This window comes from Calypte anna, chromosome 5A (assembly GCF_003957555.1).
Source record: "Calypte anna isolate BGI_N300 chromosome 5A, bCalAnn1_v1.p, whole genome shotgun sequence".
Classification (NCBI taxonomy): Eukaryota; Metazoa; Chordata; class Aves; order Apodiformes; family Trochilidae; genus Calypte; species Calypte anna.
The window spans coordinates 41,664,795-41,685,865 of NC_044251.1; the positions used below are offsets into that span (position 1 = coordinate 41,664,795).

Below are 21,071 nucleotides of genomic sequence, written 5' to 3' on the forward strand. Positions count from 1 at the left end.
GGTAAGAGCTTTCTTCAAAAGACAGTCAAGCATTTTCTGGGCTGCAGCTTGGCCAGGGACAGTGCTTTATTTTTAGGTGTTGTCACCTTGAACTCATGCTATTTATTGAGTTCTGCAGTGCTGAAATACAGAGGTGCCTGGGGACTGTGATCTGAGCACTTCTGTGTCACTGGCAGGATGCTTATTAAATGACTTCTGGGTAACTTGGTCCTCTAACCTTCTGCATTTGATTTGCTACTTCTGGTAAAAATAGGAACCATCCAACTAGTTAGAGTTTTAAGGAGACAGATTGTGCCACCATCTGGTGTGGGCTTTAGGGGTGTTTGCAGAGCTGTGAGAACGCATCAAAATGCTGATGGAAGAGGCTGCTTACAGATCCTGTTGCTTGATATCAGAGCATTTCTGTGCCTCTGAATCTTACAAAAAGTGTCACAAGACAAAAATATTTTTGCAGACTTTGTCTTCCTTACTACTAGATGTAGCCATAGAGTCATGGTGATAGAAAGGGACATCCTGGGTATGTCCAGCAGCAAATTCTGGCTCAAAGCAAGCTTCAAGGCTTTATCCAGTCTGTATTTCAGTGTAATTCTGTTTGTTTTTCCTTTCCAGTCTACTGCTGAAGGGTTTAAAGAAGCTGTACGATACGTCCTGCCACGACTCATGCTGATCCCAGTCTATCATTGTTTGCACTACTTTGAGTTACTACAGGTAAATGAAGCCACACTCTTGTTTTCTACTAAAAACATTTCTGAATGTGGAGAATCTGAGCTTTTTAATTGGCAGTTACATTTTACTTACTGCTTATGGAAGCTGAAAGACAAGAAAACTTTTTTTTCCTCACACCTTCTAGACTATGTCTGAAAAATAAAATAATTCTTCATCCCTGGAGGTTTTTAAGAAGAGCCTGGATGTGGCACTCAGTGCCATGGGTTGGGAACCACGGGGGGGAGTGGATCAAGGGTTGGACTTGATGATCTCTGAGGTCCCTTCCAGCTCAGCCAATTCTATGATTCTATGATTTTTTAAAATCATCAGAAGCATCTGTTGCTCTGATAAATAAGAGCATGTGAAGTAATAATATTTTATCAAACAAACCTTTACTAAGCTTGAGCTCTAATATAGTTAGAAATGTAACACACAAATCTTAATTTCATTGCAAATCTTAATTTCATTTTTCTGTGAGTCTGAATTTTCTGTCAGTTCAAAAAAATGTCAGCACAATTCAGTTCAGAATTCTCAGTCTCAAGTCACACTCCAGGTGCAGCTCAGCTGATCTTATTTTGGGGGTTGGGAAGACACTTCCTTTCAGCAGGGTCAGTATAATCTGTGCTTAATATTCAACCATTTGTCCTCAGTCCTAAATGGAAGAGAGACAGCAAGAAATACCATTTTTCACAGCAAATCACACTTTCTCCTTAGGGTGAAGGGATGAAAATAAGCACTATTATTTTTTTATTTTCTATCTTGTACGAGATGTCATTAATGAAATGTCAGGCTTTATGGAATGCTGATTTAGATGATAAAAAGTTATTCCTCTAGGACATATTTCAGGGGTCTTAACATACAAGTTGTTTAGGTTGGCATCTAGCCTGTATTTATGAGCAATTCTGCCTGTTGAAGCATGACTTATTTTAGATCAGCTTCTCTCAGTTTGACCACAGATCACTTGCACATATTTAATTCCAATGTGCACTAGCAAGGTGGTTCACATCAGTAGATATTTCCCTTGGGTATAACAGCTAAAAGCCAAAAAATAACTAAGCATCTATCTTTTTGCTTGCAAGCAAATGCTTTTCCTGTGATATAAAAGGCCACCAGTCAGCAGATATTTAACATCTGACGTCTGTAATCATCCTTGAATAAGAAAAAACAATGTTGCTGGAGAAAATGCAGGATCTTGAAAAATACTTAGGTTGGAGCTTTTTTGAAGTAGCTGAGGATAATGTAAAAAAAGGTTCTCTTTGCCCTGTTGTGCTGGGGAAGTTTGTAATGCTTCTAAGGGTCAGTGAATTATTAACCAACTGGGGTTTGCTTAAATTAAACAGGTGAAATATCCTGTGGCTATAGCTGACATTTTGAAATAACAACAGAAATTACACTTAAGTTCTCAGTGTTAAATGTGACAGCATTGTAAGGTGTGGTGTGTGGCCTTGCTTTGTATTTCAAAGGATTAATACCTGTATGAAGGAAGAAAAGGAAACTTTGTGACTGAGAACTCACAATCTAAAATGTTCTCAGAAGAATCTCAAGCTGAAAAATAGCAATTGTTTTGAGGCCAGGTCTGTAGTTAGTATCTGGCACGTTTTTGTTTTTATTTTTAATAAGTTCAGTCTTGTTTTCATTATTTCTGCTGTGGTTTTTTTGTGTGTCCTGATTTAGGTAAATAAAATAAGGATGATTTATTTTGACCCATGAGCCACACACCTCCAGTCTATGGATTACCTGTACTTTGGAGAAAGGTTTAAATCTGAGCCTTTTCAATAACTTTTAAATCTTTATTGATACTAAATTTAGAAAAACAGTTAACAAAGCATAAAAACCATCCAACCAAAACCAACCCTAGCAGTCAGTGAACTTTTCTCTAGATTACTGCATTCTCTTTATGGAGAACAGAAGCTTTGCATTGCCATAATTCTAATATTTGCCTTTGGAAAGCTGATGTTTCTTCCAAAAGAAATTAAACTGATGGAAGAACTAAAGATGACAGCAGAAGCACAGCATGGTTCTTCCAGCACCCATGGCTTTGCAGATACATCTGGCTTTCAAAATAATGTAACTTCCCTTTCTGTAAGGGCCCCTTGCATGCAGCAATTCTCTAGAACTTCTTAAAATGTTCTTCTTTCATCTTTAAAAGACATAGTTGGATTAGTGACCTGTATTATGCTGAAGGTCAGGCTAATTAACCACCCATTGTGTCTCAAAGCAGGGAAATGGGGTGCAGCACTATGAAATTAAAGAAGGAAATCACACACCACAGCTTGGGGAGGTTCAGAACATTTAATGCTGTTAAAAGCTGCAAAGTCCTTGCCTATTTTTGAGGGAAATGTCAGCATCTGGGCCTTTTCTGAGCAGTTTTCTGTGTTTTCAAAACTTCAGATGAAATGCTTTGCCTATAAACTTGGTTTGGGTTTTTTTTTTTTTTTTGCCTTTAGTGACAGGAAGGGGTGGTTACTATTTATATTTTAAAACCATGGCACAGAGAAGGCAGTTTGGTTTGGAAAGCCTGGCTGAAATCTGGAACACTGCAGGAGTTTTCTGTCTGTTGGGGGCTCTGACTCAGCTGGTAACTGCAGTTCCTATTGATAAGGTCAGGTTAGACCTAAAATTGCCTGGTTTGAAGGATGGAGCCTGACAGGTAGTGAAAAAAACCCAACATTTTGTTGCTTCATTTGTTTGTTTTTAACTTGGATAATACACCAGGATGCTGCAGGAAAGATAAAATTAGGCATTGCCTTTTTTAACCAGGGAACTTTAGCAGCACAAATGTTTTAAATTTTACCTCTTCCCACAGTATGCAAGATTCTGGAATAGAATTAGAGTTCTGCTGCAGAGGCTGACACTTGGCTGTCTTGAATCCTTCTAACCTTGTGAGCACAGAGCAGGAATCTTAAATAACACTTGGAGGGAATGTTGGTAAATACAGTCCTGTGTTGTGATCACTTTAGTTCCAGGTTTAAAATGTGAATTTTCTGTTGTAATTTTAAAATATCCAAAATTTGCAGAGTTTTTTCTAAAAAGCAGAGTGGTTTTAGGAATAAAGTATTTATTCAACAAAATGAATATATTATAGACTGTTGGTACTTCTTCTCTGCTACCCTTACATTTGTCTCTAGAAACCTTGGTTGAGAAAGACTTAGCAAAACTGGAAGCAGAAAAGCATCAGAATACTAATTTTTTCATGGCTTCAGTGGGAGGAGAAGTTAAGACTTGTGACAAAAGAAAGTTACAAAAAGCTCCTTGCTGAACTGGGAGATAAATAAAATAATGAATGATTGACAGGAGCACAGGCCTCGTTGGTTGTGAAATTGCAAAACTAAGATGAATGCAAAAATAAACTGAATGAAATTAAAAGTGGGAAAATGCTGAGAATTCTGTCAAGCTGCAGAACTTTTCTGCTGGGTTGAAACCCTTTTCTAAAGGTTAAAAGAAGTCAGGCTAAAGAAATCCAACAGGGTTGTAGAAAGAAGGGGTGGTAGTGACCAGAAGTTGTTAGATTTTGCAAAATGATAACCCAAATATGTTCTGATTGTGATGTCTTTAATTGATTATCAGAATATTCAGGTTTTATACACTACACTTGACTTTCCCAAGCATGAACACCATACTGCTGGCAGTGTAGAGGAGAGTTTGTTTTCATGTCTGTGTCTTTTGGTGCCAGCTTTCCAGCAGACATTATTCATTGAATGCAATGCAGAGATCTCAAGGGGTCATGTAATCCATCCAAAGTCTGAGCAAAGTTAGATATATTAAAATTAAAATCCTGAAGGTAAGCAGAGGTCTATTCAAGTGTTCAAGTCCAAGGCAGCTTTTTTCTGCAGACTATGGAGTGTGTCCTTCCTTCTCAGGTCACTTGCAGGCCAAAGATTTTCCCTGATTCTTGCCTGTGAACTTGCTATGCAGTTATCAAGCAACCCAAAACACATGAAATTCCACCTTTTGATCTTTTTCCATTGCCTCCTAATCACTGACCACCCCTTGACTGACAGAGAAGCCCCAGTCAGTATTTTACAGGATCACCATGGTATAATTTCAAGTGGGCAGTGTTCTTCATTCCTATTTCCTGACAGTTTTCTGCCCAATAAATTGAATAGCTAATATTCTTGGTTTATCATGGGTGTTTTAAATATATCTGGCATAAGGAGGAGCCCCCTTTCTAAGGATTTATTTCCTCTGCCTAGCAAATATGTTACACTTTTGCATCTGCTGTTTAATTGGGAAGGTGCTTGTTAAGAGCTGGAATGTGGAAAAGCAGATGTTAGTCCAGTGATTACAGAGACTGAGAGATGCTGCAGGTAATCTGCCTGTACATTAAGGTGTAGAAAGGGATTAGATTACTTCCAAATGTGTCTTTTTTTTTTTTTTTTTCTTTTTTAACACCAAAAAAAAAGCAAAATGTGCCATTTGATATCTGTGAAGTGTCTAACACAGCTCCCTGTGGAATGGATGTGCAGGAAATTCTGCTCAGGACATTTTATCTGGTAGCATTTCCCACCTCTAGCATTTTACACTTGTCATCTTTTCACACCATTTTTATGTTCTTTGCATATCTGTGGCTGCTAGTAAGGAAAAGAAGGGCTTCCACAGAGGTAGACATTTTTTCCTTTCCCTGAACTGTTCCTCAGCTCACAAACTTCCCAGAAATTTTGGGGCATGAAACGTTCATTTCTCTGACATGCAAGATGGAGATTGTTTGGGCACATGAAAAAGAAAAATCTGAGTAATTTATATTGCATGAAAGAGAGTGGACCAATCTGGTCAAATCCTGTTCTCTCAATTACTTTTAGAGGAAGCTACATATCCTTGCTGAGGGAACATAGTGGGGAAAGGAAAAGAAGGCTTCTGCCAGGCTGAGTGATTGTAAGTAAGATTTCTCTTCAAGTATGTAGGTAAAACAGAGATTATCCAAAACTGCATGGCATTTTGTCTTGGTTTTGCCCAGCAGTCTAGTTGCTTGCATTTTCCTTAGAAAAAAATTCATGTGATCTTGAACATGAAAGGGGGTTAAAAAGAAAAATCTCTCTTTTTTTACACCAATAGTATTTTAGGAGTGATCACCTTAAAGAATCAGTAAGTGGAACTCTGGGAATAGGCTTTACACAAAGGAAATTACTACCAAGTGTATGGAGATGATGTGAAAGCCTCATGAATTTTCCTCATTCAAGAAGTTTCTGCCTGGTGGTATTTTTATAGTGCTATAAAAAACAAATACACATTCTCACTGTCATTGGACTTTGCTGTTAGTGGCAAATTGTGAATTTCAGGCTTTTTTGGCTATGTTAGTTAGAAATTGCCATTTCTTCTAGAAACAGATGAGTTTGAATAGGGCACAATTTAGACTGGTAGGAAGCAAAGAGAGGCTCTTGATAATTCCATCTTTTAAATTTGCTCTGAAATCTTTAGATTGAGTCCTTGAAAGCATATGACATACATAAACCATCACTTAATTCTCAGCTATTTCAGCCCTCCAAACTATTCAATAAAATCAGTTGTGAAACAGAACATCGTGGAAGAGATAACGGGGAAAACAGCATCTGACAGTGAGCATTGGCTCTCTGTAAGAGGGTAAAGGGTTATCTTTCTAAACAACCCCCTGCTGAATCCTGTTAAATATCTCCTGACTTCTGAATATTTGACAAATATTTTTATTTACACACATAGCTACTTTTGAGTGTGCTTCCAGTTATCTCTCATTAAAATGACCTCACTGACTTCTCTGCGGACCACAAATAACTCTGTCTAAGAATGTTTATCAGCCTTCCTGCCCTTCTGTGAAACAGGCAAATCTGAAAAGAAGATGTTTATTCTTTCCCAGCAATTGCAGGAATGCAGTGAGGATGAAGAGGATCGAGAGTGCCTGAAACAAGCCATTACAGCTCTCCTGAACCTGCAGTGCAGCATGGAGCGCATTTACAGCAAGCACTCCCCGAGACGTCGGCCTGGGTAATCATCCACAGAGCTCCCCTGGCTCCCCAAAGCTGGCAGAGGGGGAGATAAATGGTGTGGAAGGAAATGAAAATTTTTTTTCATATTAGATAATGTGTGTATTTCCTTTTCAAGGCATATCTTTATGCCAATTTTCGTTGCAAATGGAGTAGCAGCCCCAAACCTTCGTGGTGGACTTCTATGAATGGTGTCAGTATCTTAGTCCTTCCCTCACCATAGCAGTGCATGTGGTTTATTTGCAACAAGAAACCTGGGTTAGGGCATATTTAAGGCAAAGAAATACTACATACACAATCAATTTAGTCAGGTTTTTTTGTTTCTTTGAGTGGAAATGTGGAATGTGTCCATGGTGAATTCTTCTTTTATTCCTTTCAAGGGAGCCTGTCTGTCGCTTCTATAACCGACAGTTAAGAAGCAAGCACTTGGCCATCAAGAAAATGAATGAAATCCAGAAAAATATTGATGGCTGGGAAGGCAAAGACATTGGGCAGTGCTGCAATGAGTTCATAATGGAAGGTGGCTTGACAAAAATAGGAGCCAAACATGAACGCCACATCTTTCTCTTTGATGGTTTAATGATCAGCTGTAAAACAAACCACGGTCAGTCACGGCTTCCTGGGTACAGCAACGCAGAGTATAGACTGAAGGAAAAAATTATCATGAGGAAAATACAGATTATTGATAAAGATGACACATCTGAATACAAACATGCTTTTGAACTGGTGTCTAAAGATGAGAACAGCATTCTCTTTGCTGCCAAGTCTGCCGAAGAGAAGAGCAACTGGATGGCTGCTCTGATTTCCCTCCAGTATCGCAGTACTCTGGATAGGATGCTGGATGCAGTGTTACTGCAAGAAGAAAATGAACAGCCCCTGAGGTTACCCAGCCCAAACGTGTATCGTTTTGTGGTGGAAGACTCAGAGGATAACATTGTTTTTGAGGACAACTTGCAGAGCAGGAATGGCATTCCTATCATCAAAGGAGGAACAGTGGTGAAGCTGATTGAAAGGTTGACGTACCATATGTATGCAGGTATCCTGGACTTTTATTCTGTTTATGGTTTTTAAGGCCATGCTTGTATGGGTGATGAAATCAGTCCTCTTATCTTTTGTTTGGGGTTTTTTTCTGACTACAGTTAAATGTAAAGCAAGATTTTCAGGGGGAAAAAAAACCCCACGAACCAAACAGAATTATAGCAACTGGCTTTGCTGGCAAAGCTGCAAGAAAAATTTGGGTATGGAAGCTTCTCCTCCCCCTGAAAAAAAAGCCAAACTATCCATCATCTAAAAGAAGCCCCTAGTGTGTTTCCTGAGACCATCATGGCTAAAGCAGTGGTGCTGATCCAGGCTCTGTGACTGTGGAGGAAGAGAAAGGTTGGAGGTTGTATTTATTATACATCAGCCCGCTGCTTTGTGAAGTCCCTCAGTAGAAAAGGATGCAAATCACAAGCAGCATTCTTCAGGATTTCCTGTGAAATAGTTACCTTAAAGGCACAAAAGTGAGACCTTGAAGTAGTTACAAATGTTGATGAAAATGTTCAGTCTTGAGTTTGGGCTGAAAAGCATGCAGTGTGCAGTTATTGTAAAACTTCCCCAATAGGAATGGTTTCCTGTGTGCTTTTCACAAAACTGCCTGATACTTAAGTCTTTTTTGTAAAACTAAAGCTAGATAGATAATATTGAGCTGTGTGTTTAAAAAAAACAAAACAAAACAGCATTTCCCACATGGAAACTCAGTTGTGATGCAACTCATTGGTATGCAACTAATCCCTAGGTGTGTTGTCTGTGAATCCCTAGCCATCCATTTCTAAAAGATGATGGGTTTTGGTGGTTTGTAAGCTTAGATCTTTCCCTGAATGAACCTGGCATTACAATATCTGAGTATTGTTTTGCTAGCATAACTTCAGGTTTTATAGTGCAAGTACTTGCCACTTTGGCCTTGGCAATCTGCAATGAAAACATCACCTCTTGGGTTTCTGTCTGCTTTTTCCAGTGTTTGGAGCCAAGACTAACAAAATCCTCTCCCTTCACAAGGGCATTTCCATGACTAACAGCACAGGGAGGGACTCTCAGCAGATCTTGCTGCTGCTTTCTGTTTGCATTTAGGCCAAGAAGTGACTTTAAAAAAAAAAAAAAACAAACCAAAAAAACCCCATGCAATTTAGGTTTGCATTAGCTTGATATTTAGTTTAGTTTCATTTGCTGCGTTTGCAAAATGACTTCTGTCATGTCCAAAAAGTCCCCATTTGATAGCAGGATACCATGGGAAGTAGTAGATGCAGAGCTAATAAACTCTTGAATTTAAAGCATGAGTGACTGTTTGTAACACATTCATTATATTTATTCTTGACAACAACACTGGCAAAAATGGGTAATTTTTAGAATAATAGAAATGGACTCACCCAGGTTAAAGAGTTGGGATTGCAGCCCTCATTTTAAGGGACCTGCAGATCTTGCAGAGATGTATTACCTGCCTGTTCAGTGCCAAAAGAAAGATCACTTTTACAGTGTCATAAATAATCCTGAAGAGTGGCTGTGACACTTCCATGTGACGTGGAAGCAGAACAAGGCAGTGCAGAACTAGGGTGCAAACTCAGCAGCATTACCACGGGATGACAGCACTATTCCTTTTAGTGGGATGGATGGTGGAGATGCAAACTCTGGAGCTGCTCCAGGTATTTGCTGTGTTTGTCCCCTCCTGCTGCTCATTCTTTCTCCCTGCTCTGCAGAGGGGACTTTGTGTGCTGGGGCAGAAACTGCTGGGGAGTTCTGAAGGTAAAAGCAACGTTTGGTTGGAGTGGTGTAGGAATTTTGTGGGAGGGAGGAGGCAGCTTAGCTCTGCCACATTTTCTTTGTCTTTATGAGACAATGGAATAGCTGCACAGTGTGCAGACTGGGACAGAGCTTTGGGGAGAACAGTTTGTGCCACTGAACACCTCTGCAGGGGAAATGCTTCAAAGAGCTAAATGAAACTTCACAAGCAGCATGTTTACTGGTGTCTTTCAAATTACAGTACCTCAAACCTTACTGTGTTTTCTGCCCTTCTGAGCTTTTTTCTGTGAGTATACATGTATTTTATTTGTGGTATTAAGCAATGAAAACAAAACCACCCATGCTCTCCTTGTTTTGTCTTTACAGACCCTAACTTTGTCCGTACTTTCCTCACCACTTACCGCTCCTTTTGCAAGCCCCAGGAGCTGCTGAGTTTACTGATTGAAAGGTGAGTGCAGTGATCAGCCCTACTGAAGGCCCTTAGAGGATTTGTGTTCATTTATCTGCTCCTTTTCTACTCGGGTTGTCAGTGCCATGTGGCACATGTTTTATTGGAGCTCATCAAACAAATTCAGATACAAGGTTTTCCTGCAAGCTTCCTTTCCCCAGTTTGTTAGATTAGTCAGGAAGGTGCTTGGTGTGCCTCAGCTGTGGGGTGGCAATGTTGTGAGCTGCTTAGCTCCATCATGAGAGTGTGTTGGAGTATGCCTGAGTCTCCATGCAAATAAGGATGGGCATCCACCAGCAGTTTGAAAGGCACAGCCTCTTTGTGTAAACAGCATTTTAATACAGTGTGATAGAGCTGCTCTCAAGGTTTCTTTTAATCTTCACTTAATCAAGCTAGCAGTTAGTTAAAAACCTTCTATCCTAGTCTAGACATCTTGTGATGAGCAGAGAACAAGCAAATTATCAGGGTGAGGGCTGGGTGTGTTGGCTGCACATGGCCAGAGGAGGAGGGAATTCCAGGCAAGTTGGGTATTAGGTGAGTGCTTGAGTTTCACCCCACTGAATTATTTATTTATTTGTTTGTTTTAAATGCAATTACTCCTCATGTCTTACAGAAAAGGTTTATGTTTTATCTTAATGGCCATCAGTTTTCTTGGTACTTCTGTTCATAGGTTTGAAATCCCAGAGCCTGAGCCTACTGAAGCAGACAGACTGGCAATTGAGAAGGGGGAGCAGCCCATCAGTGCAGACCTGAAGAGATTTCGCAAGGAATATGTCCAGCCAGTACAACTCAGGTTTATTTGCTTTTAAAGAATTGTTCTGTTAAAGCTAGATTTTAGTTCACTGATTATACTGTGATCCCAGAGACAGTAATCTCTTTTGGAGACTGCTGTGCTGTCATATGGGGACTTAACACTGTCTGCAGCCAGCCTAATATCCCAAACCATGTTCTGATTAGTCACACTGACTTCTGTTGTTGTTCCAATGTAGTTTGGGTCTCTGCTGCCCACAGCTGGGATCACCACCCACCAGAAGGCTGCTACGTAAAGTGGGTGTGGGTGAGAGATCTACAACTCAGAGTGTTTCTGACTGTGTTTTGAATGGGTTCCTTGTTAGCTGCCCCTGTGGAGATAGTTTCTCTGTTTCCATTTTTATTTTTTCTTTCATTCCTGCTGGTATTTTACTCCCTTTCCCAGCCCTGCTGATGTATTTGCACACAGACAGGGTGACTCTTGTCTGTCCTGCACATTGCAATGGGCAGCAGTGAATGAATCTTCCAAGGTCTTGCTGACCAAGCTAACTTGGGGAACAGTTCAGCATTTCTAGCATGAATGAGGCTAATTGTTTCCCTGATAGGGGATCAGGTAGAGGAAGCACAGGTCACAACCAATGCTTGCTAGAACAACTTTTATTCTTTGAGCTTTTTATTATCAGCAATAAGATGTTACTATCAATGGCAGATAACAACATGCACAGCACCCTCAGTTACTGCCTTGCCACTCACAGTTGTTCCCAGTTACCTGTTTGGAGAAACAACACAAAGTGAAGGCTGGTACTGACATGCCAGTTCCTGCAAGGCAGGTGTTCAGAAAGCCACTTAGGAGTCCCACTTTCATCACATACCTGTGTGCATATATATATAAGAAGATACAAGCTTGTATGTAATACTCTGGTGTTGGACATACAGCTGCCACCACCTTTTTGAATGTGCTCCCAAGTTACACAATCTCAGTGTAACCTTCAGACTCCTGTGTGCTCGTGGCCTTGTACAGATTTGTCAGGCCCTTGGTGTTCTCAGTTTATCAGCTCTTGTGGGTTCAGCAGGACCATAAGTCTCCAGAGTTATCAGTTCTTGGGAGAGCTTCACATGCTGCCACTCAGCACATACTTTTCCTGCTTTCAGCTTGCTGTTTGTTGTTAACTTCTTCTGCATCCATCCACTTAAGTGCCCACAGAGCCCCTTGCACAGAAACTCACACAGAATGGGCTCTTGTGACATAACTGGCTCAAGAATTTAAATATTGTTGTATTGCTTTTGTTGCTGGTTTTTGTAGACTCTTCAACCAACTGGGGCTGAAGTTCCTTGAGGTCCCCCTCAGGGTGCCCCTTTGCTTGGCACAAGTGCATCTTTCTGCACCTCTGCTGAGCAGGACAGGTGGATACCAATGAACTGGAACCTGTAGAAAAGTTTCAGTCACCAATTAACTGCATTTCATGCTCATTAATTTCCAAAATCTATTTAGCACTCCTTTGTATGCTGTGTTTGAGCTGTTCAAAACTTGTGACTAGTTCCAAAGTTTCCAGGGTCTCTGGTTTTAGGATCTGCTTTGTTTTACTTGTTAGAGAGGTGAGGATTCTTCTTACCATGACAGTTACTCTTTGCTAATTTATGCTGTTCTTGGTAAGATGAATCCATTTACAGGTTCCTGCTCAATGAGAAATGTGGTTTAAAGCTGCCATTTAACACTCACCTTTCTGTGGCCTGTAGTTAATCTTTAAATTTAGGATATCCTACATGGTTCTGGCTGCTTGAAACTCTTCACTATGTTAGAAGTCTGAATTTGAGCTGTTAGGCTGATATGCCCAGCACTTTGTAAACTGGAGTATTGTCTTTGCTTCAGAGAGGTCTGGGATTTGGGTAGAAGGTGGAGGATGTGAAGATGCTCATCCCTCCCTCCTTCCCTGCTCAGCACTTGCCCCCATTTTGTAGAACACCCTGCAGCACAGTGCACAGCTGTGGAAATGGTCATGACTTTGGTTTAAATGCACATGAGGTCCTGAGAAAGAGGTGATGCTAAGCTGGAAATGCAGTCAGCAGAACCAGGCAACATTTCTTGCTTTTTCAGTGTATTCCCACCATGGTATCTCCCAGGCAAAGACTGATTAGATAAGAACTTGCATTACTGTTAGTGGGAACTTGTGTCAGAATGTCACTCCTTTGACAGTTGGACATTGTCACTGATTTCCACAATCTTGGGTGCCCATTCTGCCATGGGATAAACTTCTTTAATTCACACATGGGGAAGAAGAGGATTGTTTAATTCCCTCTAGGTTCACATAGACCCTTTATTTGACTAAACCAGCCAACTCCTCCAGTGCTCTCACTTGCTGAGGAGAAGGCAGAAGAGCAGTTGCAATTCACTTTTAGAGGTTTGTTTACTAGTGGTCTGTTTAAGAAATGTTGAGAAAAATGAAGAGAATGTAATGCTACCCTAAAAGGGAGTACAGGAACTAGTAGGGCCATTGTGGAATTAAAAAATTGTAAAAGGGTGGCACACTTGCAGCAACTTCTAAGCTTAAAATTGTGTGTAGGAAAGAAACAATTACAAATTTATTTCTTACCAAATCAGAGTTCCTGATTAGCTGCTTCTTTTTTTTAAAAAAAAAAAGACACAAAACAAAACAGAAAAATGTCTTAGAAATTTAATTGGTCCATATGTATTTTGGTAGTTGTCAACTGCAGGACTCTGTAACTCTGCTGTTGTCTTGCATTTAGTGTTTACATGGGATGAGCCTTGGAAGTCCTTAAAACCAAAATGTAATATTTTCTTTTTTTCTCTCCCTCCTCAGAATATTAAATGTTTTTCGTCACTGGGTAGAGCATCACTTTTATGATTTTGAAAGAGATCTGGAGTTACTAGAGAGACTGGAGACATTTATTTCCAGTGTAAGAGGTAGGTATGGTAATTGGTGGCCCTGTAGTTCTTCCATATTTTGGTACAACCAGCTGGTCTAATCCTGACAGGTTTTAGGCATGAGAATATCTCTGTACCTAGGAGTAATCTTAAAGCCTGTAATTGAGCAGTTTCTGAGTCTCTACTTTAGATGAGCAAGTTTGGCCTGGAGCCTAACCAGCTACCAAATATTATTTCAAGCATTATGATATTTACCTTAAGTGTATTTACTTCTGGACAGCAATGTTCATCCTTGCCTGACTTTATAATTCAGATTGTCACCTTCCTCCTCACTGTGTTGTATTTGTGGAGGATTCCTTTCCTGTTGGCTGCAGACATCATGTGCTGGCTGGGTTTTTTCCATTGTGTTCTTTTCCCACTTATTAAAAATTCCACCTAAAAATCAGTATCCTTTTAGGAGCAGGTACTTGACCCATATGGTATCACTTCCTCTGGAGCAATCCTTTACCAGCAAGCAGAATCTTTTGGCAGGCAGTGTGCAGGGTGATGGTCTTGGCATGTCAGTTTTAATAATTATCCTGGCAATTCCAAACCAGTTTTGAGCTTGCCAGACCATACACTGGGCAATATAATTCTGAGTCAAACTTAGAGAATGGTAGCTTATCTTCCTCTAGAATCCTCCAGACTAACCATTGCTGACCAGAGAGGAATAATTCATTTTGGGTTACTCTCTTAGAAGGTATTTGTCTGAAACTGTTGGAGGTCCTTCCCATCTTATCCACTACTTTGGGCACTCTAATGTAGGACTGATGTTGTATACATTCATTTCTCTTCATCTTTTTGTAGTACAGAATAGTGCAAAGATGTCACTTGAAGCTGCTTGGTTACTCTTTTGGTTTGTCTCCTGTGAGTGGATGAATCGAGCAGTCAAAGTAGAGGTGGTTGCTGCTGAGAAGTAAAATATAAGATACACAGGCTCACTTTATTCCACTCCTAAACTCTCAAAATGTGGTTTAAGGCAACTGAGCATCCAAAAAATCATTCCCCTGTGTCTGTGTTTACTGACTGGCACAGATGCAAGAGCCTGTAAGAAAAAAAACACCTACAAACCTAATTAATTTGTATGCAGAAATGCAGAGTTCTGAGTGCACACACCCATTTTGGGGGGCTGGTTTTCTGAAGTTGTCTGAAGCCAGTGAAGATGTTACTAAAAAAGCAGGGTTTAACATTTCCTGTTTTGCAGGGAAATCCATGAAGAAGTGGGTGGAATCAATTGCTAAAATCATCAAGAGAAAGAAAGCTCAGGCCAATGGCATTAGCCACAACATCACCTTTGAGAGCCCACCCCCCCCCATTGAGTGGCACATCTGGCGTGCTGGGCACAGTGAAGCAATGGACCTCATGACCCTGCATCCCATCGAGATCGCTCGGCAGCTGACACTGCTGGAGTCTGACTTCTATAGGTAAGGGGTCCAACCAACACACCTTTTTCAGGTGGTTTCTCATTTTTAGGAGGTTTCTAATTCATAGAATCAGTCCAAAGCACATCCCCTTGGCTTGGAGAGTTTATGGGAAGAGGTTTGCTTTATTTGTGAAAACTAAAAGTGAAGGCTTTTTATCTGCATGTGTCTCCTGACAACCTAAATCAATGCAGGAAGGACACTAAAATATTATGAGGAGATAATACTGATTTGCATTGTCTCCTTGTTAAAAGCAAACTTAATGAATAAGATTTTGCATCATAAAAAGAGAACATGATTGTCTCTGCTCCTGCCCTTCACAGCTGCATAGCAAAGGCCCTGGTGTTATACACTTACAACCATAGCACTGGGACTGCAAGGTCCTCTCATCTAATTCTGAAGGGTTTTTTTGGTCTGGTACCATAAGTACTGTGCTGTTCCTTAGCTCTTTTGTGGCCTGTGATAAAAAGAGCTAACCTTGGTGTGAGAGATGGGTTTTGTTGGGTAGAAATTCTGTAAGGCCTTGCAAAACTTCTAAGGTGCAGAATTCTTCTGTGCTTCAGTGTCAGCAATTGTTCTGTTGAAAAGGCCACTTTTCCAGAAGGTTGCTCAGAGTACTTCAGCTTCTGATTTAAAAAAAAAATAAAAGTTGTAGCTGTCTTTAAGATGCTTTCTTACACTTTCAGGAAATTAAATGTACTCCTCTGTCATTTTCTTATCTGAAAATGCTTATTCAAAAATGCCAGTTTCAATTAAGATAACATTTCCTTTTCTAGTCAAGTACTCATCAAAAAGTTACTTTCAGTAACTGTCTTACAATAGATTAGATTGGATTGGATTTGTGAAATGCCAGGTCACCATTCAGGGAAGAAATAGTATTTTCATGCAAACACAGAGCATACAATTATTATTTGCAATGAGCATTCTTCTGCATCTTGCTTTGCCATTATCAGGGCAGTACAGCCTTCTGAACTCGTTGGTAGTGTGTGGACTAAAGAAGATAAGGAAATGAACTCCCCAAATCTCCTGAAAATGATTCGTCACACTACAAATCTCACTCTTTGGTTTGAAAAGTAAGTACAACAAGAAGAGTAAGTACAAAGTGGTGATGGGGTAGTGGCATGAGCTCCTGCTGAGATACAGAGTCCAACATTTTTCTGCTGTTTGAATTCTGTTGCCTTGACCCTCGAGGTGACTGTTGGTTATTAAAGGAATATCAGATTTTGGCCAAAACCTTTCCAACTTGAACATATAAATAAATTTGTGCTTGAGATTCTTGAGAAAGCTCCAAAAATGTGGATAGTGAATGCACTGTACATTTTTTGCTTGGAAAACCATGATTTAGTAGCAAGCAAAATGTCAGGTTTTATTTATCATTTATCATTTATGTATTTACTTTTTTATTTATTTTAAATTACCTCATTTGATTAGGTGCATTGTGGAAACAGAGAACTTTGAAGAGCGAGTGGCTGTGCTGAGCAGGATTATAGAAATCCTACAGGTTTTTCAAGACCTGAATAATTTCAATGGTGTTTTGGAGATTGTCAGTGCAATGAACTCTGTCTCAGTGTACAGACTAGATCACACATTTGAGGTAAGTTTTGGCCATTTCTCTTGGGGAAAAAAAAAAAAAAAAGAAAAAGAAAATCATAATCCTAAACTGTATCCCACCCACTTCTGAAGTGAAATTCATAGTATCCATATCATGGAAGAAAACTAGAGTGAAAGAGCTAAAGTTGTTTTTGAGAAAAACATCCCAGATGGATTGGTTGCTTCAAAGGGTTTGTAATGGGAAGTGGAGGTTTTCTGCAGATGTTTTCTCTCCTGTATTCAGTCTGAAAAGAGGAAACACTGTGGTCATTTGATAGCTGGTTGTTAACCTGTCTGAAATGAACCTGTTGCTCCTTGTCAGGCGTTTTATGGGTGTGAAAGAGGAGGATCCCAGGGCTGAGAAACGTGGACTGGAGGACTTTAACAGCAGCATTTCCTACCTACACAAGAAATGTTGGGGTAGAAGAGCATGGGGAGGGGGATAGCTAAAACTTGGATTTCCATTTCTTTCAAATCTGGTTTTCAGTTCTTAAGTTTTGCTCAGAGAGCTGGGGAATTGCCTTGGTTTTGCTAACCATGCTGTTGAGAACGTTTGCATTCCTGTTTTTTTTTTCTTTGACAACTTAGGCACTACAGGAAAGGAAAAAAAAAGTCCTGGATGAAGCAGTAGAATTAAGTCAAGATCATTTTAAGAAGTATCTGGCTAAGCTCAAGTCAATCAATCCACCCTGTGTGCCTTTCTTTGGTAAGTAACACCAGGGCAGGCTGATGCTCTGTGTGCTGTCAGTCTTGACCTGAGTTTGAGGCAGATGCTTTAATATTGTTTAAGGCATTCAGGGTTGGGTTTAGCTCCAAAAAATCTGTACTATAATTCTGACTTTGTAGGTTTGTAATCTTTTAAGACATCATAGAATCATTTGGGTTGGAAAGGACCTTAAAGATACCTAGTTAGGGACACCTCCCACTAGATCAGGCAAAAGAGTTGGTGCCTTGTATACAAAATTCAGTTTTCTTTAAAAATATTTCTCTTTAAATTTTTCCCTTTATTTTTCTGCTATTATATTGGTCTGATTACATTCATTTATTTAGCAGCACTTCCACATTGGTGATGTGCTTAAGGTGACAACCTGAAGCTGTGAAGGAGATGCATTGTCTTATTTCAGTAATACATTATTTTATGTAAAATGCAGACTTGTTCCATTCTTGCCAGAAAATAAACTGTTGGGGCATTAAAGGGAATGCTCTACCTCTGCTCAGACTTTTATCATTTGTTAGAAAGAATGAAATCAGCTTTTGGAATGAAAATGAAATTTAAAAAAATAATTCTTCTCTTTTTATCAGGAATATACCTAACAAATATTTTGAAGACAGAAGAAGGGAATCCTGACTTCCTTAAAAGACAAGGGAAAGAATTAATTAACTTCAGTAAAAGAAGAAAAGTGGCTGAAATTACAGGAGAAATTCAGCAGTATCAAAACCAGCCTTACTGTTTACGGATAGAGCCAGAAATTCGGGTAATCAAACATGAAATATCTGTTTTGGGATAGGAGAGGGAAAAGAAGTAAAAAAATGGCCAAATAATCTTCCAGTACCAGACCAAATCTTGCTTGAACAGTGACAGTCAGAACAGGGGGGAACAGTGGCTGGCAGACAACAAAGGACTTCCCAGAAGTGGGGATTTAATGACTTGGATTCCACGTTCTGGGTTTTGTTCATCCCCTTATTGTTCTGCAAACCATGTTATTCACATGAAGAATTAAACAAGCATTCATAGTGCTGTTTAAAATGTTATTTGCATTGTGTGTTTAATTGCTGTGGACGTGACCAGAAAGGGTTCAGGAGATTTATAATATTCATTAGCTAGGAAATAGATTGAGTTCAAGGGATGGCAGGGTTGGTACTGCAAAAAAAGAACTGGAAAATGCTGTAGCTCCCCTCTCCCTTCCTCTTTGTTATTGTTACTTCAGTGGTTAATTACTTGTAGTTAATTATTGTTAGTTATTTTGTAATTAATTTATTTCAGGGAACGTGTCATGCTCTTTCTCCTGGAAATAAGCTTGACAATGGTAAAAAGCTAAATCTTTATAAAGTTCTGTGCTTGTGCTCATTTTCTAAGTATTATTGCTGCTTGTTTCATTCAGAAATTCTTTGAAAATCTCAATCCCATGGGGAAGATACCAGAAAAAGAGTTTACAGATTATCTCTTCAACAAGTCATTAGAAATTGAACCTCGAAACTGCAAGCAACCACCTAGATTTGTAAGTCTTGTCCTGCAAACTAAATAAATAACTAAAATCCATTAGACACTGACAACACAGTTAAAAATACTTAACAAAACCATAGTTAACTCAATACAACCATATATATATAGATAGATAGATATTTCCTTCAGAATTCTGTATAAAGAGATGGTTTTTCTGGCAAAACTTGGTTTTAAAATGCTTTTATTTCAGTTGTTCATCCCCACTAAAACATGCTACCTTCTGGCTTATTTTAGAATGAACATATTTTTCCCCAGATCCTGAAATACTACCATTTAAATTTGGATTTCTTACCATACTGTCATTTGATAGAATATGTAATAACACTTCTCATTTCAAAGTACCAAGAAATCTTCTAAAATATTAATATTAATTGAAGTCTAGGTTTTCTACATAATTAATATGTTAGGTTCTCTTTAAGCAGAAGTTAATTGCTACTTTTCTTTTGTCTCAATATTTTGAATTGTTAACAAAAGCTGAAGAATTGACAAGGTGCAGCCCTCTTGCTGAACAATAAAAAAGAAGAGGGAAAAAAAAAAAAAAAAAGAGAAGCAATTTGGGTGGTGTTTGTTTTTTTAAAAAAACAAAAAGCAACAAACGACTGCTGGAGCCCAGGGTTCTTTTAAAGCAGAAAGATTGCTCTCTAAACACTTCTTTTTCATGTTGTAACTGTACTTCTGAGTAGCTTAAGGCAACTGTAATTTTAGGGGGAGCTATAAATCATTTTAGCAATCTCTTGTTAGAGGAATGAGTAAGATGATATTGGAAACAGGGCAAGAAAAGGACAGAAATGACCTTTGCAAAAATGCTGCTTACAGTAATTTATCCAAAATATTTTCTAAAAATAGGTACCCATGCTGCCAGGCTCAGTCAGCTGGGCATCAGTTCTTTACAGTTCATGATTTCCAAACATTCTGATGGGAATTTCAGGCAAGTCCATCCCTGGGTGCTGCAGTGTGGTGGAGTTGTGCACCCCATGGAAGGGTGGGAATAGAAATTCATCTTCAGAGGAGCAGCTTTGATCTGTGCTGTGTCACACCCGGGTTTCATGAGCCTTGTTTCCTTCACACCAGTGATGTGTGTGTAAGAATTTTTTGCCCTGACTAACCCAGAGGATGGAGACAAACTTGAGTCTGAGTCTGGCCTTGATCTTGGATGCGTGTAGGATCCGGGTGACCTTCTGTGGAGCAAGAACAAAGGGTGTCTTGCAGTGCTGTTACCAACCTCTTCTCCAGGCTTAAGGGGGCACATGAAGTAACTCTCTCCCAAGGCTGTGATTTGCCCAACCCTGTGTTTTGTGCTCATTTGGCATGCACATGAAACTTGACTCTTCATTCTTCGTAGCTGTGTAATTAAAATTAAATTAAGTGTTATTAATCTGTGAAAAAAAAACAACATTAAGCTCCATCTATAACTTTTCAGTAGATTTCTCCTCTGTAGATAACAACAGACTGAACCTCAGGTCAAGAGCAGAAAGGCTGTAACACCACTTCAAGTGTATTTGAGAAGTACTTTTTAAAATACCTCTAAGAGACTGGGTGATTCTGTTCTCTTGAGATGTTAACAAAACTAACCAGCTTTTCTTTCTCCAGCCTAGAAAAACAACATACCCCCTGAAATCTCCTGGGATAAGGCCCAACACTGGCAGACATGGCTCCACCTCAGGCACCTTGAGAAGCCACCCACTGCCACTTGAAAAGGAACCCAGTAAGATAAGTTTCAGTAGGATCACTGAGGCAGAGCATGAAACAACAGCATCAGCACCAACTTCTCCCAACACACCATCAACACCCCCAGTGTCTGCTTCTTCAGAGTTCAGTGTCTTTTTAGACATTGATCTCAACAGTTCTTATGGTAAGTGTGCAGTAGGTTTTAGTCAGTGTTGGGACTGTCCCTCAGGCTGCCAGATTGTATCAGGGTGTCTGCCAGCATTTTTTAAAAGAAAAAGTTGCAAAATTTAGTGGTATGAAGTTCTTGTGTTACATGTGCTGCTGTTTGGAAACCCCTGCTGTAAGCAGTTTACTAACAAGTGACATTTCCACTCTTTTGGCTTACTGAAGGTAAAAATCCATCCTCTGGGCTGAACACACTGGTCATTCTGGGTTCATTTCCTCAGAAGGGAATCCTGTTCCAGTCCTGTTTTGAGTTGTGAACAAAAGTGCCAGAAGTTGGGATGGTCAGGTCTAGCTTTTAAGTGTGACCCTGTTAGTTCAGATGCATGGATGACTCTGCCAAGCTTTGGTTGTGGCTGGGAGCAGCTCCTTAGTCTTGAAAGCAGCATAT

The 21,071-nt window shown here is 39.7% G+C and overlaps 1 protein-coding gene across 2 annotated transcripts in view; it reads left to right on the plus strand.

Moving 5' to 3' along the window:
- The window catches only part of SOS2 (SOS Ras/Rho guanine nucleotide exchange factor 2), a 51,231-nt gene that overhangs the window by 26,034 nt on the left and 4,126 nt on the right, over positions 1 to 21,071 (plus strand). For both annotated transcript variants that reach the window (XM_030451709.1, XM_030451710.1), the window contains exons 8-20: positions 610 to 708; positions 6,533 to 6,660; positions 7,040 to 7,695; positions 9,801 to 9,882; positions 10,553 to 10,675; positions 13,452 to 13,555; positions 14,760 to 14,979; positions 15,930 to 16,049; positions 16,408 to 16,570; positions 17,155 to 17,272; positions 17,869 to 18,041; positions 18,669 to 18,785; positions 20,381 to 20,642. In XM_030451709.1, coding sequence (XP_030307569.1) covers positions 610 to 708; positions 6,533 to 6,660; positions 7,040 to 7,695; positions 9,801 to 9,882; positions 10,553 to 10,675; positions 13,452 to 13,555; positions 14,760 to 14,979; positions 15,930 to 16,049; positions 16,408 to 16,570; positions 17,155 to 17,272; positions 17,869 to 18,041; positions 18,669 to 18,785; positions 20,381 to 20,642 — 2,365 coding nt within the window. The remainder of the gene's footprint in view (positions 1 to 609; positions 709 to 6,532; positions 6,661 to 7,039; positions 7,696 to 9,800; positions 9,883 to 10,552; positions 10,676 to 13,451; positions 13,556 to 14,759; positions 14,980 to 15,929; positions 16,050 to 16,407; positions 16,571 to 17,154; positions 17,273 to 17,868; positions 18,042 to 18,668; positions 18,786 to 20,380; positions 20,643 to 21,071) is intronic.